Here is a 27,077-nt window from a genome sequence, read left to right as displayed (position 1 = left end):
ATGGAAACACTGTTTACCTTCCCGCCATAGTGGTACCTATTTATCTACTTGCACTGGCGCGTTTTCGAACTGCTAGGTTGGCAGGAGCTGGGACAGGCTCAGCGGTTTAGACCACAGCACCACCCATGTCCCCTATATATATAAAACAAGGTAAAGCATATATAAAACATTACACATTAAAACTGTCTTCTAAAAGTTACATAGTTCTTTATCTCCTTTGAAGGGAGGGCACAACCACTGGGAAGGCCGTCTGCCTGGTTCCCTGTAACTTCGCTTCTGGCAATGATGGAACCAGAAGTCCCTCACAGCTGTATCTCAATGTCTGGGGTTGAGCAATGGGGGCGGAAACACCACTTCAGGTATACTAGGCCAAGGCCATTTAGGGTTTTAAAGGTCAGCACCAACTCTTTGAATTGTGCTCGGAAAAATACTGGGAGTCAACGTAGATCCTTTAGGACCGGTGTTATATAGTCTCGGTGGCCACTCCCAGTCACCAGTCTAGTTGCCACATTCTGGATAAACTGTAGTTTCTGAGTGACCTTCAAAGGTAGACCCACCTAGAGCGCATTGCAGTAGTCCAAGAAGGAGATAACTAGAGCATACACCACTCTGGGGAGACAGTCTATGGGAGGTAGGGTCTCAGCCTGCATCCCAGATGGAGCTGGTGCACCTGGTTCTTCAAGGGCACAGATATCCCATTCAGGACCAGGGAGTCTCCACACCAAAATGCCCCCTGCCCCACAAAAGCAGTACTTCTCTCTTGTCAGGATTCAACCTCAATCCATTAGCCACCATCAGCTGACCTGCACTGACAGACAGTCTCAGGTGCCAAAGAACAATCAGCGCTGCACTTTCAGGCTCTTGATAATATCCTTTGCAGTCACATCCTCACCCGTCCCACCCCTGAGGCCACATATGTAGGGCAGCAGGACAGGGTTTGAAAAAGATGGCTATATGGGCTAGAGAGGGACTGCTGCCATGACCCACAAGTCTCTCACTGCTGACCTGGCAGCTTGGCTGCTGCAAACCGAAAAAATCTGCCCATTCAGTCCCTCATCTGGTAATCGCTGCAGCTACCAGCGAGTGTCAGAATCAGGACCCAACACAACGTTATACTATGGAACTGGCTGAAAATGAATTTTCTTCACACCACCATTCATGGGCGTAGCCAAGGGGGGAGGCAGCCCCCCAGACCAAGAAAAACATTAGAAATACTTAACTGACCAATTATGCCGGTTCTGCCCCCCTAACAAAAGTCCTGCCCCCCCCCCAAGAAAAATCCTACACCCATTACAGCATTGAAAAAAATTCCTTTCCTTTTCTACCTTTTATCTTTCACACCCCAGAACTCTGGCCCTGCAACCTTCCTCATTTTCTTGCCAGGGGGGGGCTTCCTCACCCCCAACATCTCCCCAGGTCCCCCTCTCCATTCCCTGCAACTCACCAGATCCCACTGAGGATCCTGGGAGGGAACATTCGAATGTTGTGGGAGACAGCCTGACCAGGTCAACCGTCCATCTTCCCCCTTCCATCCTCGCTAGGTCTGCAGGAGAATAACAACAACAACAACAACAATTTTTGTATCCCGCCCTCTCTGGCCGAGGCCAGACCCAGAGTGGCTAACATCATTAAAAAAATGATATGCATAAAAACAGACATCAATTAATTAAAATACCGTACATCTTAAAATTAATTCAGACAAGTTAAAATCTAAGCAGGGGGCAATTATCAGGTTGGAATTGGGAGTGGTTAATACTTGCCAGGACCAGGGCCGGCTCATCGTAGACCCCTGGTCGCTCAGGGCACCATGGCGCCGGCCTGCCAGGAGGGCGCCGCGAGCTGCGCCCGCCCGCCCGCTGGCCGGCCGGTCCGCCAGTCCACTGCGCAGCTGCGCGCGGCGCCCACCTGCCAACCGCGCTGGGAAATGGGGCGGGAGGGCGCCGGAGAGATTGCGCTGTGTCTGCCCGCCCGCCCGCCCGCCGCGCAGCAGCGCTGCGCCCACCCGCCCACCACGTTGGGAAATGGAGAGATCCGGCGCACCATGGCGACAGGGGCGCTTAAGACGGTGCTAGCCAGGACCAACTGTTTCCACTAATCATACAAGGACCTGTGAGCGGCTTGGGGGCCTCCTTGGGGCTTGTTTTACACAAAGGAAAGTAAGTCAAACGGCCTCCTGCCCAAAGGCCTGGCGGAACAGGTCCGTCTTGCAGGCCCTGCGGAAAGATGTCAAATCCCGCAGGGCTCTGGTCTCTTTTGCAAGAGCGTTCCACCAGGCTGGGGCCATGGCCGAAAAGGCCCTGGCTCTAGTCAAGGCCAGTCTAATTTCCCTGGGGCCCGGGATCTTCAAGGTGTTGTTGTCAGCAGGAAGAGGGTCAAAGAGGGTCAGCCTCTTTCATCCTTCCTGAGGAGCTCAGAAGCCTAAACAAGCTGCAGGTTCCTTGGGAGGGAGAAGTAATTCCTCTGCCCTAGATATTCTCCTGCCCCTGCAGAAGCCCAAATGGGGCATATATATAAAATTTATATCCCACAATCTGGTTGGCTTCTCACAGCCACCCTGTGCGGCTAACAGCATATATGAAAACTCAACAAAACATCAAACATAAAAACAGAATATCCTATACAGGCAACAAAGAAACCAACAATAATAACAATTAGAATAACAATAACAACAGTAATAAACGGTTATTAAAATAACCACTAACGCCAAATAAACATTTAGCCAACACCAACTCGATGAAAACAAAACAGAACAGGATTTAGAGAATGACTTTGAAAGTGAGACTAAGGAACAAGAAATAGAAGACTTTATCAAAACTGACTTTACTAAAACTGACTGGGACTGTAAAAAACAAGTTCTGGATGTTGCACAACAAGGAACTGGAAAAAAAGAAGATGAAAGCAAGGAGCAACAATGTGAAAAGAAGATTCAAGAAATGGAGGAACCTGGAGGGACTGAAATTTTGAGATGTGTGTTGGTGGAAAGGGAAATGCAGAAGGAGGGGGGTTAGAGGCCTGGACTTGGAAAGGGGAAAGATGTGGTGTGGGGTAAAAACTTTTTAGTTAGAGACTTTTGGTAGCTGAACAACGATTTCTGAAATCTTGGCCTGTAAAAGGAAATGTTGATCCAACCGGGGGAAGGGCATCAGGGGAGGGGAAGGAGAGTGTTTTAAAGTATAAAGTTAAGCTTTTGATTTAGGAAATGAATATATATGAAAATTGAGTTTTTCTGGAGGGAGAAAGAAGAATGATCTAGGAAAAAATTTAAGATTTGCATTAAATATTTTCTGTTTAGATAGGCATCTAGGCAGAGAGCCATCTTCCCCCTCTCTGCACTTGGGAACACCTGGTGGCAGGGGGTGTCCTGAGGGGAGGGGAGGGGAATGGAAGGAAACCCAGATGCAAAAATGGATATCCTTTGAAGTGCTGCGCCTTGCGGGTTCCTCTGGTGGCAGGAGAGGACTGGCAGAGGTGCAGCATGAAGGAGGAGGAGGATTGAGTGAATATTATAAGGGTAAGATCTTGAATTAGAATACGAAAATTGCCACAATTTGATATAGAAATTAAGAAAACCAGGAATAAGAGAATCGAGGAAGTCACAAATACAATATTAAGAAAGTAGGATTTAGAATATGTTATTGTTTTATTGTTTGTTGGTTGGTTGTGTTGAAGGAGAAGCAGGGAGTAAACCAAACCTCAGTGCTCCTCCGTCCCCGTCCCTTCAGTGGCAGGGGAGGGACTGGGGGGGGAGGAGAGGGGGGAGGTCAAACCTAGCCTTAAAATGGACCCCTTTGACTCTCCACCTCCGCTGGTGTTGCTGGTGGCAGAAGTGGGCCTGTGGGGGGGAGGGGATGAAGGGACAGAATTTATATTGTATTTTTTGTTTGTCTTGTCTATATAAAACCAATAAAAATTATTAAAAAAGAAAAAAGAAAAAAGAAAACAAAACAGAGGAACCAAAACTAGAACTGTTTTAAACATTATAAAGCATTTTTGCCATTTTCCCCAACCCAAGAGATGCTCCAGCAATGTCCCAGGGGCCTCCCAGGAGCCTCTTTTGGCTGTTGAAGGTGAATCTGTGCTCCACCCCCTAGGCCAGGTGGAAATGGGCCTTGCAGCAGAGCGCAGGTCTTCCTTCCAGCCTTCAGGGCATGGCAGGCATAACAGTGACCTGAAAGTAGATCATAAGGAGGCTGTGGAAGCCTCCTTACGTGTAGAGCTCCCACTCACAGTTTCCATGGTAAAAGTGGGGTGTCTTCCTTCTGAACCCCACCAGAGAAGAAAGGAGTTCTGCTTGAAAAGGAATCTTCTTCACATCACCATTAAAAACATTTCCTTTTCTGTCTACCTTTTATCTCTGCCAACCCGGAGCTCTTGCCCTGTAACCTTCCTCCTTTTCTTGCCAGGGGAGTTTCCTCACCCCCAACATCTCCCCACGTCCCCATCTCCATTCCCTGGAACTCACCTGATCTCTCTGAGGGTCCTGGGAGAGAACAGTCAGAGGTTGTGGGAGACAGCCTGACCAGGTCAACCGTCCATCTTCCTCCTTCCATCCTCGCTCGGTTTCCGGGAGCAGCCTCTTTTATCCTTGCTGAGGAGCTCAGAAAGCATTTTCCTGGGACGGAAAAAGAAGCAAAGGGAGCCTTAGAAGCCCTGCAGGGATTCTCCTGCCCTAGATATTCTCTTGCCCCTGGAGAAGCTCAAATGGGACATCCCCTCTGCAAAGATCCCCAACAGGTTTTAAACATGTTTTTGTGATTCCAAATTAATCTGTCTCTTTCTCTATCTTTTCTTAAGGTGGGCATGGTACGCTCAGAAGTGACCTGAAAGTAGATCCCTTTGAACTCAGTGGAGCTTACCTATGAGTAAATCAGCAATGGACGGCTGTGCATATTCTCCCTCTTCTGACACCCAGAAACACATTGGTCCTCTTCCCCTCCCTTCTTCCAGTCAAGACCTTCTTGCCTTTTCTTCCCCGTGTCTTTTCTGCTCACTTGGGGAGGGGTTCCCTCCCCCCCCATCCATACACTTCTCCTCCTCCCCCCCCCAAACCCCCTGTAACTCATCTGACCTCCCCCAGCCTCAGGTGGTGCTGGAGGTGGAGAGCCGCAGCTCAGGTCATTTCTAGAATCACAGATGCTGAAGGGGGTGATGACTGCATTTTGAAGTTTGGGAGCGGCCTGTTGTGCCCTGCCGCAATGTCGCACATTGATGGGCCTAAATGGTACCTGTGCAAACTTAGAAAAGGACCCGGCAAAAGGTTGAAGTCTAAAGCAGGGCGCAGACTCACATTCCAAACTGTTTCTAGCCACCTTTGCCCCAATTGTTTCAAGAACCCCTTGCATCCTGTATCACCCCTTTGCCCATCTGCCTAGTATCTAAATAGCCTCGGAATGTAAAGTCTTGACAGGAGCCTTGTCAAATGTAAACATCTCTGGAAGTGTAAAAGGTAGACATCCCTGGCACATGGATCCTCTTATCAGAAGGAATGATTCATTAGCTGTTGGGACTGGCGGAGGCACCCAAGAGCACCGGTACCAGCCAGAGATACGGGTTCGACAGTAATTGACATGTATAGATGATGTGTGAATGAGGATGTCCAGATCACCAGGTCCCTATATTCCTGTTTACGTTGCCCCTTGACCCTCCATTTGAATCTATGTTTTAGAAGAAATTCCAGAGGAGGGGGGAAAGAGTCAGAAAAGGTATAAAAACTACGTTTGGAAACCATTTCTTCCTGGGCGCAACTAGGGACCCGGCAAACAGCCCCAAAAAGGCTGCAATGCCACCTCTTTGAAACTATTTTGCAGAACTCAGAGGTTTAGACAAGCTGCAGGTTCCTCGGAGGGAGGCAGAAGCAAAGGGAGCCTGAAGGGATTTTCCTTGTTTCCACTCTCTATCCCTCCATGCCCCCATCTTCATTCCCTGGAACTCACCAGATCTCTCTGAGGGTCCTGGGAGAGAACAGTCAGAGGTGGCGGGAGACAGCTTGACCAGGTCAACTGTCCATCTTCCTCCTTCCATCCTCTCTAGGTTTGCAGGACCAGCCTCTGTCAACCTCCCCTAGGAGCTCAGAAGTTGCAGGTTCTTGGGAGGGAAGAAGCAGCAAATGGGGCCTCAGAAGCCCTGCAGGTATTTTTCCGCCCAATGTATGTTGTTGGTGAATGATAAGCCTGCCTAGGTGTGAAGCTCCCGCTTGCATTAAAGAGAAGTGCCCCCCTCCTAAACCCCACCATGCGAGGACAGTGGAGTCAAGCCGGAAAGAGGATCTTCCTCCCACCACCATTAAAAATATCCCTTTCCTTTCCTCTCTGCCAGCCTGGAGCTGTGACAGGGCTGCCTCCCTCCATTCCTCCCCCCCCAAAAAAATCCCACATTAGGGGAAGGGGCTGTAGCTCAAGGGACAGAGCATCTCCTAAGCAGGCAGAAATGCCCCAGATTCAAGCCCCAGCGGCATCCCCCGTGGCCTAATCCTGCCCTCTCTACCTAGCATCGACCCCTTTCTCTCCAAAACATCCATGCCTCCCTCCTCCTCCTCCTCCTCCGAGCCATCCTGCCTCCTTTCCTTTGGGGGGGTTTCCTACTCCACCCCACAACTGCCTCTCTCACCCCTTCTTGCCTTGCTCTCCTCCTGGTGCGTCCCTGCAGCCCTCGGGGCCCTTTGCTCTTTCAGGGCTCAATTGTGGGGTGCAACCCCATGCATGCTCCTCTCCCGGAGGGCTTCTCTCCTGCAAAGCAGCTGCTCTGACACGGGAGACCCCACCCCACCCCAAAAAACACCCCCCTTTTTCCTACCTTGCAGAATGCAGTCTTCCGCTCTGCCGAATCTCCTCCCTCGCACGTGTGACAAAGGGAGGAGGAAGTGACACTCTCTCCCTCCCCCAGGAAATCCTCTGTCGTAATATCAGCGCAGCCTTTAACCCTCGAAGAGCCAGTATTTCTCCCAAACCCCCCCTCCACCACCCCCACCCAGACTGTAAGGTGCTGGGGAAACTGCGGGTTCTGCTTCAGGGGAGCCCATTAAATAGGGTTGCTACCTTTGTTATGGCAAAACTCAGGTTGCGGGCTATTCCTCCCCCCCCATCTGTTGCTGTACTTATTTCAAAGCAATTCATTACAATATATTACAGCCTAACAGGATCCCCCCCCCCCGGAATTTCTCTCTCTCTCTCTTATCATTCGAGTGTTCCCTCCAAGGGACTCTGGCGCTTTGTGGGGTCCCGTAGGCAGAATCCGCAATGTCCCCAGCACCATACAGTTCGGGGGAGGGTGGGAGAGACACTGGCTCTTCAAGGGTTAAGGACAGCGATTATATTATGACAGAGGACTTCCTGGGGGAGGGGGAAAGTGTCACTTCCTCCTCCGTTGGTCACATTTGAAAAGCTGCGAGGGAGGAGATTCTGCAGCGCAGAAGACTGTGCCTTTTGCAAGGTAGGGAAAAGAGGGAGATACTTTGGGGGGAGGGGAGCGGGCTCCCATCTCAGAGCAGTTGCTTTGCAGGAGAGAAGTCCTACTGGAGAGGGCAGTTTTGCAAAGGGGCAGCGGTGGGAGGGAGCATGCGTGGGGCTGCACCCCTAATTCAGCCCCGAAAGAGCTGCGATGAGTGCAAGAGGCTTTAAGGCCTTCTAAGGAGCGGCGCTGTCCCTATGGAACGCCCTCCCTTCAGGTGTCAAGGAGATAAAGAACAATATAACTTTTAGAAGACATCTGAAGGCAGCTCTGTACCAGGACGTTTGTAATTTTTGATGTTTTACAATGTTATAAATATGCTGTAAGCTGCCCAGAGTGACTGCAGAAACCCAGCCAGGTGTGTGGGATATGAATATTATTATTATTATTATTATTATTATTATTATTATTCATGTTACAGAAAGTATCACTAGGATTGTAATTTGGATTACACTTTTAATTGTAATCTTCCCTTAATTTTAGCAGGTGATGAACAGGACAGTCATCGTTCTTGGGGCTCATCAGAAAGAACCAAGCATGAAGTCAAAGGAAGGACCTTTCAAGATCAAGAGGAAACAAGATCACAGGTGAAAAGCCTAGAAGAAAACGGGAGAAATACAGGCCTTCTAAAGCAGACTGATAATGGCCATCAAATCCCTGTCCAGAAAAAACATCACAAGGGGAAGGGCACAAATGATAGCCCTTCATGTGGCAAACCATTCAAATCTAGCTTCAACTCACCCTGCAGAATCCACACAGAGGAAACACCGTGTAAATGCTTGGTGTGTGGAGAGAACTTCAGTGACAGCTCAGGCCTAAAATCACATAAAAGAATTCATGCAAGACAGGAATCCTACGAATGCCTTGAATGTGGAAAGAGTTTCAGTGACTACTCATACCTTAGTCAGCATAAGGAAATCCACAGCACGGGGAAACCATATACCTGTTTTGAGTGTGGAAAAAGCTTCATTTCCAGACCAGGCCTTGTACATCATCAAAAAAATCACACAGGGGAGAAACCATATACCTGTTTTGACTGTGGAAAGGCCTATACTAAGAGCTCAAACCTTGTATATCATCAAAAAATTCACACAGGGGAGAAACCGTATACCTGTTTTGACTGTGGAAAGAGCTTCCGTCAAAACCAAGGTCTTCTTGTTCATCAAAAAATCCACACAGGGGAGAAGCCGTATAAATGTTGGGAGTGCGGAATGAGCTTCGCTCACAGCTCGAGCCTTACATCTCATCAAAGAATTCACACAGGAGAGAAATCATATAAATGTTCGGAGTGTGGAAGGAGATTTGCTCACCGTGCTAACCTTACTTCACATAAGAGAACCCACACAGGGGAGAAACCATATAAATGCTTGGAATGTGGAAAGAGCTTCAGCCAGAGTCCACACCTTACTTCACATAAGAGAACTCACACTGGTGAGAAGCCGTATAAGTGTTTTGAGTGTGGGAAGAGCTTCACTCAGAGATCACACCTTACTGTGCATGAGCGAATCCATACAGGGGAAAAACCATATAAATGTGTGACGTGTGGAAAGAGCTTTAGTACCCGCACATACCTTGTTAGCCATCGCAGAATCCATACAGGGCAGAAGCCATATAAGTGCTTTGAGTGCGGAAAGAGCTTCAGCCAGGGTACAGGCCTTACATCACATCAAAAAAACTCACACAGGGGAGAAACCGTATACCTGTTTTGAGTGTGGAAAAAGCTTCACTTGCAGCACACACCTTACAGCGCATCTAAAAATTCACACAGGGGAGAAACCATATACCTGTTCTGAGTGTGGAAAAAGCTTTGCTCATGGACTTCACCTTACTTCACATAAGAGAATCCACACACGGGAGAAGCCATAAATGCTTGGAATGTGGAAAGAGCTTCTTACTGTGCATGAACTTATTCATAAAGGAAACAACCAGTTAATTGTTTGACATGTGGAAAGAGTTTCTGTACTAGCACATAACTTACTATACCGTATATTCCAGCGTATAAGACGACTGGGCGTATAAGACGACCCCCAACTTTTCCAGTTAAAATACGGGATATACTCACTGTATAAGAAATACGACCCCCAACTTTTGAGAAGATTTTCCTGGGTTAAAAACTAGTCTTATACGCAGGAATATACAGGATCCATTTAAGTGCTTTGTGTGTGGGGAAGCCTTCAGCCTTAGTACACATCAAAAAAATCACGGGGAGAAACTGCATGCATGTTTTGAATATGGAAGGTGGTTTACTTGCAACTCACATCTTCTTACTCATCAGAAAATCCACAGAGGAGAAAAACCATACAAATGGTTGGAGTGTGGGAAAAGGTTTAAGTGGCGGACACATTTTACTTCTCAACATATATATATATATATATATATATATATATATATATATATATATATATACACATACATACAGGGGGGAAATCACATAAATATTGGGAGTATGAAAAGACACTTTATATTCCATCAAACTTGTATATAATGGAGATACCATAATGAAATAATATCAAGTTAGAAGTGCTTATATTTCTTGCTGGTATTCAAGGAATTCAGAAAAGATTAACCCACATGCATGACCAACACCCACTACTTAGAGGTGGAACGCCCTCCCATCAGATGTCAAGGAAATAAACAACTACCGTATATTCCGGCGTATAAGACGACCCCAACTTTTCCAGTTAAAATAGAGGGTTTGGGATATACTAGCCGTATAAAATATGACCCGGTGTATAAGACGACCCCCGACTTTTGAGAAGATTTTCCTGGGTTAAAAAGTAGTCTTATACGCAGGAATATACAGTACCTGACTTTTAGAAGACATCTGAAGGCAACCCTGTTCAGGGAAGTTTTTAATGTTTGATGTTTTCTTGCACTTTTAATCCTGTTGGGTATAAATATTATTATTATTATTATTAGGGTCTTTTTCTGGAATTAGGAGGTGTGTCTGTTCTGACTACTGTATTTGTTTACCCTTAATCCTATGCCCCAAGGGTAATAAAGAAAAAATACGGACACCTTAATCTAATGAGTTAAAGGATCCCTTTTGATGCCAAAAGCCTGAAGATCGAGTTGGCGTGACAACTTGGCAACAGACCCACACTACAAGTAAGAAAGGGAGGGGAAGGGAATACCTATATTAAATGAAACGAGATCCCAAGAGCTGTGCCTTTTGCTTGAGATCTCCCCATCAATAACCTGCGGCACCAAGGCTACAGCACCTCTCCCACCCATTCCTTGGTCCATCGTCCAGGGAAGCATAAAGCTGGTCCTTGAGATGCATGAAAAGCATAGAGGGGGTCCTTTGAGGACATGGCGAACTGGCAACCACTGAAAGCCATTATATACTGTTTGGCGCCAGTGTATTCCAATGGAGAGTGGAGGGGTATTTGGGCTGAGTGATTAATAAAAATAATAATTTATTTATAGCCCACCCATTTGGCTAGATTTCCACAGCCACTCTGGGTGGCTCCCAACAGGATGTTAATAATTATTGATAGATTATTAATAATTATTAATATTTTATTAATATTAATAATTATAAATGTAAGCCAATATTATTACTTCCCTAATACCTTTATGCCTCTGTAACATTTTTTTCCTTTAAGTACCTTCTGTTGCTCATTTTTGTTTACCTTTTGTAAACTAGTTGGTAGTTAAAAGGCTGTAACCCTAGTAAAAATCGTTATGTTATTCGGTTCCTGAGTGTATATGCGGTAGCTTCTATACAATAAAGTTTGCTTGAAACACAAGATTACTGTGCTGATCTTTACATTAAGCATGAGGATGTGAGAATATTTACTCAACTTCCAGAACACTTTTAATAATAATTAATTAATAATTAATTAATAATGTTTGTTCCAACGAACCTTTCTCCACAGCCGCTTAACCGATCGTCCTTAAATTTGCCCACAAGATCGGGAGTGCATGTGAGTGTCTCTATCCACTTACATTGTCCATACACACACCTAGGACAGGTTGAAACCTGGATTTGTATACAAAAAAATTGCCCCCTCCAGTGGACATCCAACAAACAACATCCAACATACTGCCAAAATCCCGCCCACTGCCCATCCACCCCACCAAACAAAATCAAACATACACCCCAAATTCCGCCCACTGGCAAAATAACGGCCACTCTCCACCCACCCCACCAGCCTGGGACACGGCCCACCCCAGAGAACAGACCTCTGCCAGGGACCAGCCCACCCCAACAGTAGCCCGCTCCCCAATGACCCCCACCCGCCACGGAAGTAACTACCCCAGAGATTCCCCCACTCCCCAGAGAGCCCCCCCCCATAGTCTTCACCATACTACCCAATCCACAATCCGTGCCCTCTGCTCATTTCTCGCCCCATCATAATGCAGCGGACAGGAGACTTGTCTCTTTGAATCAGACCATATATGATGAGACCTACTGTATATTCATCCATTCTACCCATGTAAAAACACACTGATTCCTGGACCATCCGCAGGCTGGATTTAGAAGGCGATTGGGCCGGATCCGGCCCCTGGGCCTTAGTTTGCCTACCCATGGTTTAAAGCAGGCATCTGCAACATTTTCCGGCCATGGGCATTCACACGGACTATCAACCATGGGCCGGACATGTGCCGCACATGCGCAGATGCAATGTCCAGCGTCTGCGCAGGCGCCATTTCCATGCCGCTCAGCGAGTCTCCACGCTGTGCTGTGCTGGCCAGTTTCACGCAGCGCGCGGGGACTTACCAAGCGGGCAGCTCGGTTCACGGGTGGCCTGTGGGCCAGATAAACGGCCTTCGTGGGCCGGACGTTGCCGACCTATGGTTTAAAGCACATATATTTTCATTTAAATCATAGTAACAGCTTCTAAATTTGCATCAGTGCTCATAAATTTGTACTAGATGATAATTTCCATCCTGCCCTGTTTTCATTGTAACTAGAGCCTTTCTCTGTTCCTCTACAGCACGGGTGTCAAACACAAGGCCCGGGGGCCAAATCCGGCCTGCCAGACCTCGTCATGTGGCCCGCCGAGCGCCCCAGCCAGCGGGACCCAGCAGCGGGACCTTGCTGCTGAAGCGCCGCGCTGACAAAGCGCCGACAAACAGCTGGGGCTGGGGGGGGGTAGAAAGGCGGCCGGAGCAGCGCTGCACGGAGAGTCCCGAGCCTCTGCGACGCAGCAGTGCTCTGTAGCATTTTGAATCCTCCTCCTGCCACGGCTCGGCGCCTGGAAACGGCTGTTGGTGCTGGTGCTGCTGCTGAAGCACAGACAAAGCACCCAGCAGCGCCGCGTGGAGGAGGAGGATTCAAAGTGCTACAGAACACTGCTGCGTCCCAGAGGCTCGGGACTCTCCGCAAGGCGCTGCCAGGCACCGACCCGGCAAGCCTCCTCCTCCTCCTCCTCTTGCCTCACCTCCTCCTCCTCCTGCCGCGGCTCAGCCTCACGAACGTGCAACTCTGAGGCTTTACGCACTTCTCCTAAAATGGACACCCACTGCCTCACGCTGCACGGGAAATGCTTTTTGCCCCTGGGTCCCTTCGCGCTCTTTTCTGGCGCTGAATCAAGGCAGCGACCCCCCCCTTCCCTTCCTTCCTTCCTCTCTCTCGTTCTTATTCTTTCTTTCCCTCTCCTTCCTTCCTTCTTCATCTGTGTCCTCTCTCCCTCTTTCTTTTTCTTTCCGTCTTTATTCCTTCTTTCCTACTCTTCTTTCTCTCACCTCTTTCCTTCCTCTCTCTCCTGCTCCCTTTTCTTCCTTCCTTCCTTCCTTCCTTCCTTCTGTCCTTCCCATCTTTCTTCCTCTCCCTCATTCTTATTCTTTCTTTCCCTCTACTTCCTTCCTTATTTCTCCCTTTCTGTCTTCTCTCCCTCTTTCTTTTTCTTTCCTTCTTTATTCCCTTCCTTATTTCCTATTCTTCTTTCTCTCCCCTCTTTTCTTCCTTCCTCCCTCCCTCTCCCTCTCCTCAGAAACATAGGATGCTGCTTTATACTTCTGGCCCTTAAACCCTGGAACCAGGAGAGCAGCTCCAGTGAGTCAACCTCAGCCAGTCCCTTTGGTGAAGGGTGGTGGCTCACTGGCAGAACATCTGTCCTGCATGCGGAAGGACCCCAGCATCTCCAGGTACTAGTAGCTCTGCAAAGGTCCTGCATGAAACCCTAGCGCAGTGTTTCTCAACCACTGTTCCGCGGCACACTAGTGTGCCGCGAGATGTTGCCTGGTGTGCCGTGGGAGAATTACTTTATATATAGTCAATATAGGCACAGAGTTAATTTTTTAAACATTTTCTAATGGTGGTGTGCCTCGTGATTTTTTTCATGAAACAAGTGTGCCTTTGCCCAAAAAAGGTTGAGAAACACTGCCCTAGCGAGCCTCCACCACCCAGTGAAGTTACCAAAAATCATTTTTCAATAAATTGTACAATTGTACATTTGAATATCTACTTGCCATTATTCTGACTGTTTCTGCTTTCAGAGCTAGTTATTATTTACATTATTTATTACAAAAAACAGTAATAATTGAATGCAGTGACAATAATTTATGATAATAAAGAGTGGACACATAGTCCTACAGATACAACCGGCCCTTTGAGGGTGACCAAACTGCTGATGCGGCCCCCGATGAATTTGAGTTTGACACCCCTGCTCTACAGCTTGGCTTCCACTTAAACCTACATTGCTTATCTCACTGTCAGCCAAGGCAAAAACAAACATGATCAATTATCAGATTAATTCTGTAATTTAAAGGAACATTCCAAAGGGAAAAAAGTCAAAAAAGGCAAAAATAGCATAATTTTTACATAACTTTTTAATAAATAGGATTTTATTAAGGCTTTTCATAATACAATAAAATAAAAAACTAATCTAGACAAAAGAGAATAGCTATCAAATAGTTGCCAGCACTCTGCCAACAGAGATAATTATGTGGTAATTTATGATAGTATCACACTCTCCCTTTGAAGATAGATTAAACAGGATTAATCTCACTTGCTCTGAAGGAGCAGTTCATCGCACAGAGACAAGGAGCTTTCTTCCAGATGCGTAGGAGAATCTTGACAGAGGAACTGCTATTGGGCCCAAACACCGCATACTACCGGTAACTCTTAAGGTGAGCCCTTCTAATTAAAGTGCTATCCTAATTAAAAACATCAAATTTCTTTCCTCTTGATTCACTTATGCAAAATGAGTTGTGAAATCTGACCAAATCTTTTCCCACATTCCAAACATATATATGGTTTATTCCAAGTGAGTTCTTTTATGAGAAGCAAGTTTAGATCCATGTGCAAATCTCTTTCCACACTCAAAGCACTTATATGGTTTCTCCCCTGTGTGAATTCTTTGATGAGATGTAAGGCTTGTGCTGTTAGTGAAGTTCTTTCCACACTCAAAACAAGAATACGGCTTTTCCCCTCTGTGAATTCTCAGATGTACACTAAGGCTTGAACTCTGGCCAAAGCTCTTTCCACACTCAAAACATGCATATGGTTTTTCACCTCTGTGGATTTTTTGATGTATACGAAGGCTTGTACCCTGGCTGAAGCTCTTTCCACACTCTAAGCACTTGTATGGCTTCTCCCCTGTATGGATTCTGCGATGGAGTACAAGGTATGTGCAGTTACTAAAGCTCTTTCCACACGTCACACACTTATATGGTTTTTCCCCTGTATGGATTCGCTCATGCACAGTAAGGTGTGAACTCTGACTGAAGCTCTTCCCACACTCAAAGCATTTATACGGCTTCTCACCACTGTGAGTTCTCTTATGTGAACTAAGGTGTGAACTCTGGCTGAAGCTCTTTCCACATTCCAAGCATTTATATGGTTTCTCCCCTGTGTGGGTTCTCTTATGTGAAGTAAGGTTAGCACGGTGAGCAAATCTCCTTCCACACTCAGAACATTTATAAGATTTCTCCCCAGTGTGAATTCTTTGATGAGATGTAAGGCTTGAGCTGTGCGCGAAGCTCATTCCACACTCCAAACATTTATACTGTTTCTCCCCTGTGTGGATTTTTTGATGAGTTTGAAGACCTGAGCTGTAACGGAAACTCTTTCCACAGTCAAAACAGGTATACGGTTTCTCCCCTGTGTGAATTTTTTGATGTCGTGTAAGGTTTCTGTTGCAACTGAATCTCTTTCCACACTCAAAACAGGTATACGGTTTCTCCTCAGAGTGGACTTTGTGATGTCTTTTAAGGTTTGAGTGGTGATTGAAACCCTTTCCACATTGTAAGCATTTGTATGATTCCTGTCCAGCATGAATTCTTTCATGTGATTTTAGGCCTGAGCTGTCACTGAAGCTCTTTCCACACACCAAGCTAGATTTACTTTCTGATGAGACCAGAGTACGATGACTGTCCTGTTCATCACCTGCTAAAGTTAAGGGGAAATCACAATTAAAAATGTAATACAAATCACAATCTTAGTGAGACATTCTGTAACAAATGATGATGAAGATTTTATTATTTATACCTCACCCATCTGGCTGGGTTTCCCCAGCCACACGGGGTAGCTTACAGCATATATAAAGGTAAAGGTAAAGGACCCCTGGATAGTCAAAGGTGACTATGGGGATGTGGCGCTCGTCTCACTTTCAGGCCGAGGGAACCAGTGTTTGTCCACAGACAGCTTTCTGCGTCATGTGGCCAGCTGGACTAAACCGCTTCTGGCGCAGCAGAACACCGTGACAGAAACCAGAGCGCACAGAAACACTGTTTACCTTCCCACCATAGCACTACCTATTTATCTACTTGCACTGGCACATTTTATTTTATTTTATTTTCATTTAGAAACAAGAAAAAGTCTAACAATCATATACATAGACAAAAAGAAAACAAGTAATATATGACTCTACACAAACATATATTCAGAAATTGAAGGAAGAAAGAAGGAAGGAAGGAAGGAAGGAAGGAAGGAAGGAAGGAAGGAAGGAAGGAAGGAAGAAAGAAAGAAAGAAAGAAAGAAAGAAAGAAAGAAAGAAAGAAAGAAAGAAAGAAAGATAGAGCTGGTAGACAGCTGCCCTGGACACAGAATTGACCAGCGCCTCCAAAATGACTCCCAGGCTGTGCACCTGGTTCTTCCAAGGGCACAGGACCAGGGAGTCACCACAGGGAGTCAGGATTCAACCTCAATCCATATGTATGGCAGCAGGCTTCATGGGCTAGAGAGGGACTGCTGCCATGACCCACAAGTCTCTCACTGCTGACCTGGCAACTTGGCTGCTGCAAACCAAAAAAATCTGCCCATTCAGTCCCTCATCTGCCAATCGCTGTAGCTACCAGCGAGTGTCAGAATCAGGACCCAACACAACGTTATACTATCGAAATCGCTGAAAAAGAATTTTCTTCACACTACCATTCATGGGCGTAGCCGAGGGGGGAGGCAGCCCCCCAGACCAAGTAAAACATTAGAGATACTTAACTGACCAATTACGCCGGTTCTGCCCCCCTAACAAAAGTCCTGCCCCCCCAAGAAAAATCCTACACCCATTCCAACATAAAAACATTCCTTTCCTTTTCTACCTTTTATCTTTCACACCCCAGAACTCTTGCCCTGCAACCTTCCTTGTTTTCTTGCCAGGGGGGCTTCCTCACCCCCAACATCTCCCCAGGTCCCCATCTCCATTCCCTGCAACTCACCAGATCCCACTGAGGATCCTGGGAGGGAACATTCAAAGGTTGTGGGAGACAGCCTGACCAGGTCAACCGTCCATCTTCCCCCTTCCATCCTCGCTAGGTCTGCAGGAGAATAATAACAATAAAAACAACAACAACAATAATTTTTGTATCCCGCCTGCATAAAAACAGACATCAATTAATTAAAATACCGTACATCTTAAAATTAATTCAGACAAGTTAAAATCTAAGCAGGGGGCAATTATCAGGTTGGAATTGAGAGTGGTTAATACTTGCCAGGACCAACTGTTTCCACTGATCATACAAGTACCTAAATTAAAAAAATTCCTTCAGTAGCACCTTAAAGACCAACTAAGTTTTTATTTTGGTATGAGCTTTCGTGTGCATGCACACATCTTCAGATATATCTTCAGATATCTGAAGAAGTGTGCATGCACACGAAAGCTCATACCAAAATAAAAACTTAGTTGGTCTTTAAGGTGCTACTGAAGGAATTTTTTTATTTTACTTCCGACTTAGACCAACACGGCTACCTACCTGTAACCATACAAAGACCTGTGAGCGGCTTGGGGGCCTCCTTGGGGCTTGTTTTACACAAAGGAAAGTAAGTCAAACGGCATCCTGCCCAAAGGCCTGGCGGAAGAGCTCCGTCTTGCAGGCCCTGCGGAAAGATGTCAAATCCCGCAGGGCTCTGGTCTCTTGTGGGAGAGCATTCCACCAGGCTGGGGCCATGGCCGAAAAGGCCCTGGCTCTAGTCAAGGCCAGTCTAATTTCCCTGGGGCCCGGGATCTTCAAGGTGTTGTTGTTAGCAGAAAGAGGGTGAAAGAGGATCAGCTTCTGTCATCCTTCCTGAGGAGCTCAGAAGCCTAAACAAGCTGTGGCTTCCTTGTCATGGAGGGAGAAGTAAAAGGAGCCTCAGAGAAGCTGCAGGGATTCCTCTGGCCTAGATATTCTCCTGCTCCTGCAGAAGCCCAAATGGGGCATATATATAAAATTTATATCCCACATTCTGGTTGGCTTCTCACAGCCACCCTGTGCGGCTAACAGCATATATGAAAACACAACAAAACATCAAACTTAAAAAACAGAATACGTATCCTATACAGGCTACAAAGAAACCAACACAATAACAATAACAGCAGCAGCAGTAATAAACCATTTAGTTATACCCAAATTAAAATAACCACTAAAGCCAAATAAAACATTTCCTTTTCTGTCTACCTTTTATCTCTGCCAACCCGGAGCTCTTGCCCTGTAACCTTCCTCCTTTTCTTGCCAGGGGAGTTTCCTCACCACCAACATCTCCCCACGTCCCCATCTCCATTCCCTGGAACTCACCAGATCTCTCTGAGGGTCCTGGGAGAGAACAGTCAGAGGTTGTGGGAGACAGCCTGACCAGGTCAACCGTCCATCTTCCTCCTTCCATCCTCGCTCGGTTTCCGGGAGCAGCCTCTTTTATCCTTGCTGAGGAGCTCAGAAAGCATTTTCCTGGGACGGAAAAAGAAGCAAAGGGAGTCTCAGAGGCCCTGCAGGGATTCTCCTGCCCTAGATATTCTCTTGCCCCTGGAGAAGCTCAAATGGGGCATCCCCTCTGCAAAGATCCCCAACATGTTTTAAACATGTTTTTGTGATTCCAAATTAATCTGTCTCTTTCTCTATCTTTTCTTAAGGTGGGCATAGTACGCTCAGGAGAGACCTGAAAGTAGATCCCATTGAACTCAGTGGAGCTTACTTATGAGTAAATCTGCAATGGACTGCTGTGCATATTCTCCCTCTTCTGACACCCGGAAACACATTGGTCCTCTTCCCCTCCCTTCCTCCAGTCAATACCTTCTTACCTTTTCTTCCCCCTGTGTTTTTTCTGCTCAATTGGGGGAGGGGTTCCCTCCCCACATCCATCCATTTCTCCTCCTTCCTCCCCCAAACCCCCTGTAACTCATCTGACCTCCCCAAGCCGCAGGTGGTGCTGGAGGTGGGGAGCGCCAGCCTCAGGTCATTTCTAGGATCACAGATCCCGCCTCTTTGAAACTATTTTGCAGAACTCAGAGGTTTAGACAAGCTGCAGGTTCCTCAGAGGGAGGCAGAAGCAAAGGGAGCCTGAAGGGATTTTCCTTGTTTCCACTCTCTATCCCTCCATGCCCCCATCTCCACTGCCTGGAACTCACCAGATCTCTCTGAGGGTCCTGGGAGAGAACAGTCAGAGGTAGCGGGAGACAGCTTGACTAGGTCAACCGTCCATCTTCCTCCTTCCATCCTCTCTAGGTTTGCAGGACCACCCTCAGTCAACCTACCCGAGGAGCTCAGAAGTTGCAGGTTCCTGGGTGGGAGGGACGAAGAAGCAAAGGGGGCCTCAGAGGCCCTGCAGGTATTTTTCCGCCCAAGGTATGTTGTTGGCGAATGATAAGCCTGCCTAGGTGTGGAGCTCCCGCTTGTATTAAAGAGAAGTGCCCCCCTCCTAAGTGCCCCCACCATGCCAGGAAAGTGGATCTGAAAGAGACTCTTCCTCCCACCACCATTAAAAATATCCCTTTCCTTTCCTCTCTGCCAGCCTGGAGCTGTGACAGGGCTGCCTCCCTCTATTCCTCCTCCTCCCCCAACCCCACATTAGGGGAAGGGGCTGTAGCTCAAGGGACAGAGCATCTCCTCAGCAGGCAGAAAGCCCCCTCACTACCCAGCATCGACCGCTCTTTCTCCAAAATATCCATGCCTCCCTCCTCCTCCTCCGAGCCATCCTGCCTCCTTTCCTTTGGGGGGGGGGGTTTCCTACTCCACCCCACAACTGCCCCTCCCTTCTTGCCTTGCTCTCCTCCTGGAGCGTCCCTGCAGCCCTCGGGGCCCTTTGCTCTTTCGGGGCTCAATTGTGGGTTGCAACACCATGCATGCTCCTCTCCCGGAGGGCTTCTCTCCTGCAAAGCAGCTGCTCTGACACGGAAGCCCCCCACCCCCCCAAAACAACCCCTTTTCCTACCTTGCAAAATGCAGTCTTCCGCTCTCCCGAATCTCCTCCCTCGCACGTGTGACAAAGGGAGGAGGGAAGTGACACTCTCTCCCTCCCCCAGGAAATCCTCTGTAGTAATATCAGCGCAGGGACACTGGCAAGGAGGGGGGCGCTTTGTGGGGTCCCGTAGGCAGAACCCGCAATGTCCCCAGCACCATACAGTTCGGGGGGTGGGGTGGGAGAGACACTGGCTCTTCAAGGGTTAAAGGCAGAGATTATATTACGACAGAGGACTTCCTGGGGGAGGGGGGAAGCGTCACTTCCTCCTCCGTTGGTCACATTTGAAAAGCTGCGAGGGAGGGAAAAGAGGGAGTTTTTTTTTCGGGGGGGGTGCTCCCATCTCAGAGGAGCTCCTTTGCAGGAGAGGGCAGTTTTGCAAAGGGAGGGAGGGAGCACCGTGGGGCTGCACCGCCAATTCAGCCCCGAAAGAGCTGCGATGAGTGCAAAAGGCTTTAAGGGGTGCAGGGGCGCCCTAGGAAGAGAGCAAGGCAAGAAGACAAGGCGGGGAAAGAGGCAGTTTTAGGGTGGGGCAGGATGAAACCCCCCAAAGGAAAGGAGGCAGGATGACTCGGAAGAGGAGGAGGGAGGCATTGGTGTTTTGGAAAAATAAGGGTAAAGAGGGCAGGATCAGCTGGAAACTCATTTCAACACTACAGTACACGGCATGGATCATTTTTTTCTTCATGCCTTTGGGGTTCAGGAGGAAGGCACCCAAGAGGGCACAGTCTCTCTGTATAGTAATCAGCCTTCGGAAGGTATCATGTTGTTGGGAGATATGAAGGAGGGAAGAATTTAAGGATGGGAAGAGGAGAACCATTAGCTGTAAAATGAACTTATGCAGCAGAACTGGGGGCTCTAAGAGCAGTGAGCTGCCTACAAATAGCCTTGCTCCCCCTGAGCAAGGGGTTTTCAGGCGCAGAGTCTCAGCCCTGCCTGGGGACTGAATCTTGGGATTTCTGGCTGCTGAGGAGATGCTCTGCCCTCGAACTACAGCCCCGTCCCCTAAAGTGGCGTTGCAGGACAAGGAGGAACAGAGGGAGGCAGCCGTGTCACAGCCCCAGGCTGGCAAAAAGGGAAAGGGATGTTTTTAACGGAGGTGGGAAGAAGATCCTCTTTCAGGCATGACTCTACTTTCCTCGCCTGGTGGGGTCCAGGAGGAAGGTGCCCCTCTTTTTCAAGGAAAGTGGGAGCTCCACACCTAGGCTGGGTTATCATTCACCAGCAAAATCCCGGCAGGGGCTCTGAGGTTCCCTTTGCTTCTTCCTCCCTCCCAGGAACCTACAGCTTCTGAGCTCTTCAGAAAGGATGGAAGAGGCTGATCCTGCAAACCGAGCGAGCATGGAAGGAGGAAGATGGACCGTTGACCTAGTCAGGCTGCCTCCTGCATCCCTCCCCACAACTTCTGACTGTTCTCTTCCAGGACCCTCAGAGAGATCTGGTTAGTTCCAGGAAATGGAGATGGGGACATGGAGGGATGTTGGCAGTGGGAAAGCAATCTGGCAAGAAAAGGGCCAGAGCTCTGGGCTGTGAGAGATAAAAGATACCACACTGCTGAGAACCTGTTTTGCTTATGCTTTCAAATTGGGTTTGTTTGTTTTTTTAGTGATTAAACAGCTTTTAACTGTTTTAATAATAATAATAATAATAATTTATTATTTATACCCCGCCATCTGGCCGGGTTCCCCCAGCCACTCTGGGCGGCTTCCAACAAAACATTAAAATACAGAAATCAAACATTAAAAGCTTCCCTAAACAGGGCTGCCTTGAGATGCCTTCTAAAGGTCTGGTAATTGTTGTTCTCTTTGACCTCTGGTGGGAGGGCATTCCACAGGGTGGGTGCCACTACTGAGAAGGCCCTCAGCCTGGTTCCCTGTAACTTGGCTTCTCGTAGCGAGGCAACCGCCAGAAGGCCCTCGGTGCTGGACCTCAGTGTCCGGGCAGAACGATGGGGGTGGAGACGCTCCTTCAGGTGTACTGGACCAAGGCCGTTTAGGACTTTAAAGGTCAACACCAACACTTTGAATTGTGCTCGGAAACGTACTGGGAGCCAATGTAGGTTTTCAGGACCGGTGTTATGTGGTCTCGGCGGCCGCTCCCAGTCACCAGTCTAGCTTCCGCATTCTGGGTTAGTTGTAGTTTCCGGGTCACAGTTACCCCATTCAGGACTAGGGAGTCCTCCACGCCTGCCCGCCTCCTATCCCCCAAGAACAGTACTTCTGTCTTGTTGGGATTCAACCTCAATCTGTTAGCCGCCATCCATCCTCCAACCGCCTCCAGGCACTCACACAGGACCTTCACCGCCTTCACTAGTTCTGATTTGAAAGAGAGGTAGAGCTGGGTATCATCCGCATACTGATGAACACCCAGCCCAAACTCCCTGATGATCTCTCCCAGCGGCTGCATGTAGATGTTAAAAAGCATGGGGGAGAGGACAGAACCCTGAGGCACCCCACAAGTGAGAGTGTTTTTATAAGGGCGTTTTGTGGGATGTGCCTGGGAGAGGAATAGCAGGGGAAGGCCCAATTTCAGTGGTTCTAGGTAGGCGGAGGTATGGTGTGGGAGGAGGGGCAGGCTGGGTAAGAGGCACACGGCACAGGTGGTTATATATCAGCCAGCCCTCGGGTCTGCAACTGCGGCTGTTGAACACCAGGTCGGCCCAGAATAAATCTCCCTCATCCATTATCTGAGTATGGATGAGGAGGCTGATCTGGCCTGTATCACTGAAACCTGGGTGGGTGAAGAGGGTGGAGTTGGTCTCACCCAGCTGTGCCCACTCAGTGCAGCATCAGGCCAGGCTCAAGGGTTGGGGAGGGGGAGTTGCTGTGGTCTATACAGGTTCTCTATCTCCAGGCTCTCTGTTCAGTTGGAGGAGCGGCACATCTAGAGAGTGTGTTCCTGGCATTGGGCAATCGGGACAGATCAGGGATTCTGCTGGTTTACCGCCCGCCTCGCTGCCCAGCAGTCTCTCTGCCTGAACTGACAGAGCTGGTTCCAGTCCTACTTGGATGGTCATTCCCAGAGGATGTTGCCTAGGGAATGCTTTTCAGCCCCGTGGAACCGTCAGTGTGGGGTTCCACAGGGATCAGTCCTATCCCCTACATTGTTTAACATCTACAACGTAGATTGAGAGCCAGCGTGGTGTAGTGGTTAAGAGCGGTAGACTTGTAATCTGGGGAACCGGGTTCGCGTCTCCGCTCCTCCACATGCAGCTGCTGGGGGACCTTGGGCTAGTCACACTTCTTTGAAGTCTCTTAGCCCCACCCACCTCACAGAGTGTTTGTTGTGGGGGAGGAGGGGGAAGGAGAATGGTAGCTGCTTTGAGACTCCTTTGGGTAGTGATAAAGCGGGATATCAAATCCAAACTCTTCTTCTTCTTCTTCTACATGAAACGGCTGGGTGGGTAACTGGGCCCCTGGTAGCAAGTCGATTTTGCAGTCGTAAGGCCTGTGGGTCTTAAAGGAACTACCTTGACTCCCAGTATGTTTCCAAGTGCAATTCAAACGGTTGGTGCTGACCTTTAAAGCCCTAAACGGCTTGGCCCTGTAGACCCAAAGGAGCATCACCACCCCCATCGCTCAACCCCAGACACTGAGGTCCAGCTCCCAGGGTCTTCTGCTGGTTCCCTCACTGCGAGAAGGGAAGTTACAGGGAACCAGACAAAAGGCCTTCTCAGGAGCGACGCTGTCCCTATGGAACGCCCTCCCTTCAGGTGTCAAGGAGATAAAGAACAACATAACCTTTAGAAGACAGAAGGCAGCCCTGTACCAGGACGTTTGTAATTTTTGATGTTTTACAATGTTATAAATATGCTGTAAGCCGCCCAGAGTGACTGCAGAAACCCAGCCAGATGTGTGGGATATGAATATTATTATTATTAATCATCATCATGTTACAGAAAGTAACATTTTGTATAAAAGAAGAGGAAATAGAATAAAACCCTCGAGTGCATGAGGGAAAAGGTTAAGAGGAGCAATAGGGGGGAGGCTCGGTTTACCCCAGACCATCCCTGTTAGTTCTTGCAATAAGTGAGAGGAAGAATAAATAAGACGGAAACAAGGGTCTTTCGTCGCAGCAGCCCTGTACCAGGACATTTGTAATGTTTGATGTTTTACGATGTTATAAATATGCTGTAAGCCGCCCAGAGTGACTGCAGAAACCAGCCAGATGTACGGGATATGAATATTATTTATCATCATTATCATCATCATATGCTACAGAAAGTATCACTAGGATTGTAATTGGGATTACACTTTTAATTGTAATCTTCCCTTAATTTTAGCAGGTGATGAACAGGACAGTCCTCGTTCTTGGGGCTCATCAGAAAGAACCAAGCATGAAGTCAAAGGAAGGACCTTTCAAGATCAAGAGGAATCAGGATCACAGGTGAAAAGCCTAGAAGAAAATGGGAGAAATACAGGCCTTCTAAAGCAGACTGATAATTGCCATCAAATCCCCATCCAGAAAAAACATCACAAGGGGAAGAGCACAAATGATAGCCCTTCATGTGGTAAACCATTCAAATCTAGCTTCAACTCACCCTGCAGAATCCACACAGAGGAAACACCGTGTAAATGCTTGGTGTGTGGAGAGAACTTCAGTGACAGCTCAGGTCTAAAATCACATAAAAGAATTCATGCAAGACAGGAATCCTACAAATGCCTAGAATGTGGAAAGCGTTTCAGTGACTACTCATACCTTAGTCAGCATCAGGAAATCCACAGCGGGGTGGACCCATATACCTGTTTTGAGTGTGGAAGAAGCTTCATTTCCAGATCAGGCCTTGTATATCATCAAAAAAGTCACACAGGGGAGAAACCATATACCTGTTTTGACTGTGGAAAGAGCTTCACTTACAGATCAGTCCTTGTATATCATCAAAAAAGTCACACAGGGGGGAAACCATATACCTGTTTTGACTGTGGAAAGAGCTTCCATCAAAACCAAGGTCTTCTTGTTCATCAAAAAATCCACACAGGGGAGAAGCCGTATAAATGTTTAGAGTGCGGAATGAGCTTCTCTGAAGGCTCAAAACTTAAATCTCATCAAAGAATTCACACAGGAGAAAAACCTTATAAATGTTCAGAGTGTGGAAGAAACTTTGCTCACAGTGCTAGCCTTACTTCACATAAGAGAACCCACACAGGGGAAAAACCATATAAATGCTTGGAATGTGGAAAGAGCTTCAGTCAGAGTTCTCACCTTAGTTCACATAAGAAAACTCACACTGGTGAGAAGCCATATGAATGTTTGGAGTGTGGAAAGAGATTCAGTCAGAGTTCACACCTTACTGTGCATGTGCGATTCCATACAGGAGAAAAACCATATAAGTGTGTGACGTGTGGAAAGAGTTTCTGTACTAACACAGAACTTACTTACCATCGCAGGATCCATACAGGGGAGAAGCCATATAAGTGCTTTGAGTGTGGTAAAACCTTCAGCCAGAGTTCAAGCCTTAGTACGCATCGAAAAATTCACAGTGGGGAGAAACTACATGCATGTTTTGAGTGTGGGAAGAGCTTCACTACGAACATCAAGCTTTTAAATCATCAAAAAACTCACACAGGGGAGAAACCGTATACCTGTTTTGAGTGTGGAAAAAGCTTCACTCGCAGCACAAGCCTTACATCGCATCTAAAAATTCACACAGGGGAGAAACCGTATACCTGTTCTGAGTGTGGAAAAAGCTTTGCTCATGGACATCACCTTACTTCACATAAGAGAATCCACACACGGGAGAAGCCATAAATGCTTGGAATGTGGAAAGACCTTCTTACTGTGCATGAACTTATTCATAAAGGAAACAACCAGTTAATTGTTTGACATGTGGAAAGAGTTTCTGTACTAGCACATAACTTACTTACCATCACAGGATCCAAATAAGTGCCTTGTGTGGGGGGAAAACCCCCCCTAGAAGCAAAAAATAAGCTTAAAAATAAGCGTGGCAAAAGCGGCTCCCCGTCCTCCTCCCCGCTCCCTCCCTGGCTGTCTCTCTGGCAAAGCCTCTCAAAGGGGAGGAGTTGTGACCGGGAGCCCGGACATTGGCAAGGGGGCTATCGGCTCCTGGCCTAACCGTCCCAGCTGCCACACCCTGCCTACTGCACCTATTGCGGCAGCCCTGAGTCATCCTTCCTTATTGCCTCCAGTCCTCCTTCGCTCAGCTGACTACCTTGAGCTTTGCCCCTTTCGGCTGTTCCTGGCTTGTCCACAGAAGCGGAATAGGTTCCTTCTCCCTGGGAGTGGTAACGTTCGGGGATCAGGGCTTGTACCTGTGGGGGGGGTCTTGTTTCGGAGGTTTTTTTCTTTGCTGATTACTTCCTAGTTGTCTTTGTGGGAGTGGGGCTTCCCCCCCCCCCATCTTCGGCCAGTGAAGGTCAGCCTAGCTCATTGAGGCAAGTAGTTAGCTTTATTGTGACTTTATCTTGTCCTCTTGCCCAGCCACCTGTTGTTGTTGTTTAGTCGTTTAGTCGTGTCCGACTCTTCGTGACCCCATGGACCATAGCACGCCAGGCACTCCTGTCTTGCACTGCCTCCCGTAGTTTGGTCAAACTCATGTTCGTAGCTTCGAGAACACTGTCCAACCATCTTGTCCTCTGTCGTCCCCTTCTCCTAGTGCCCTCAATCTTTCCCAACATCAGGGTCTTTTCCAAGGATTCTTCTCTTCTCATGAGGTGGCCAAAGTATTGGAGCCTCAGCTTCACGATCTGTCCTTCCAGGGAGCACTCAGGGCTGATTTCCTTAAGAATGGATAGGTTTGATCTTCTAGCAGTCCATGGGACTCTCAAGAGTCTCCTCCAGCACCATAATTCAAAAGCATCAATTCTTCGGCGATCAGCCTTCTTTATGGTCCAGCTCTCACTTCCATACATCACTACTGGGAAAACCATAGCTTTAACTATACGGACCTTTGTCGGCAAGGTGATGTCTCTGCTTTTTAAGATACTGTCTAGGTTTGTCATTGCTTTTCTCCCAAGAAGCAGGCGTCTTTTAATTTCGTGACTGCTGTCACCATCTGCAGTGATCAAGGAGCCCA

General features: G+C 47.8%; 2 protein-coding genes and 1 pseudogene across 2 annotated transcripts in view; 2 read left to right on the top strand and 1 right to left on the bottom strand.

Annotated features, from left to right (window-relative positions):
• LOC118081406 (zinc finger protein OZF-like) overlaps positions 1-9,789 on the top strand; it is a 50,077-nt pseudogene extending 40,288 nt beyond the window's left edge.
• The window catches only part of LOC118081302 (zinc finger protein 420), a 21,627-nt gene extending 1,630 nt beyond the window's left edge, over positions 1-19,997 (bottom strand). Inside the window, exons 1-4 of the mRNA XM_060269427.1 lie at positions 19,215-19,997; positions 18,388-18,537; positions 17,053-17,151; positions 14,678-15,787 (exon numbers count right to left, since the gene is read on the bottom strand). Coding sequence (XP_060125410.1) covers positions 14,678-15,787; positions 17,053-17,151; positions 18,388-18,537; positions 19,215-19,521 — 1,666 coding nt within the window. The 5' untranslated portion in view covers positions 19,522-19,997. The remainder of the gene's footprint in view (positions 1-14,677; positions 15,788-17,052; positions 17,152-18,387; positions 18,538-19,214) is intronic.
• LOC118081229 (zinc finger protein OZF-like) lies at positions 7,338-27,077 on the top strand. Its single transcript, XM_060269300.1, has 3 exons — positions 7,338-7,428; positions 21,322-21,485; positions 24,327-27,077. The coding sequence occupies exons 2-3, from the start codon at positions 21,353-21,355 to the stop codon at positions 25,790-25,792; spliced, it is 1,599 nt and encodes a 532-aa protein (XP_060125283.1). The 5' UTR covers positions 7,338-7,428; positions 21,322-21,352; the 3' UTR covers positions 25,793-27,077.

The sequence above is a fragment of the Zootoca vivipara genome, chromosome 2 (genome assembly GCF_963506605.1).
Source record: "Zootoca vivipara chromosome 2, rZooViv1.1, whole genome shotgun sequence".
NCBI classification, from domain to species: Eukaryota; Metazoa; Chordata; class Lepidosauria; order Squamata; family Lacertidae; genus Zootoca; species Zootoca vivipara.
This window is presented reverse-complemented; position numbering and strand designations above follow the sequence as displayed.

What these genes read in the sequence shown, in the direction of transcription:
- LOC118081229 (XM_060269300.1), top strand. Translation starts at nt 21,353, where the DNA reads ATGGAAGAGGCTGATCCTGCAAACCGAGCGAGCATGGAAGGAGGAAGA. An exon ending in AGGACCCTCAGAGAGATCTG is followed by an intron (nt 21,486 to 24,326) that starts GTTAGTTCCAGG and finishes CCTTAATTTTAG; the next exon opens with CAGGTGATGAACAGGACAGT.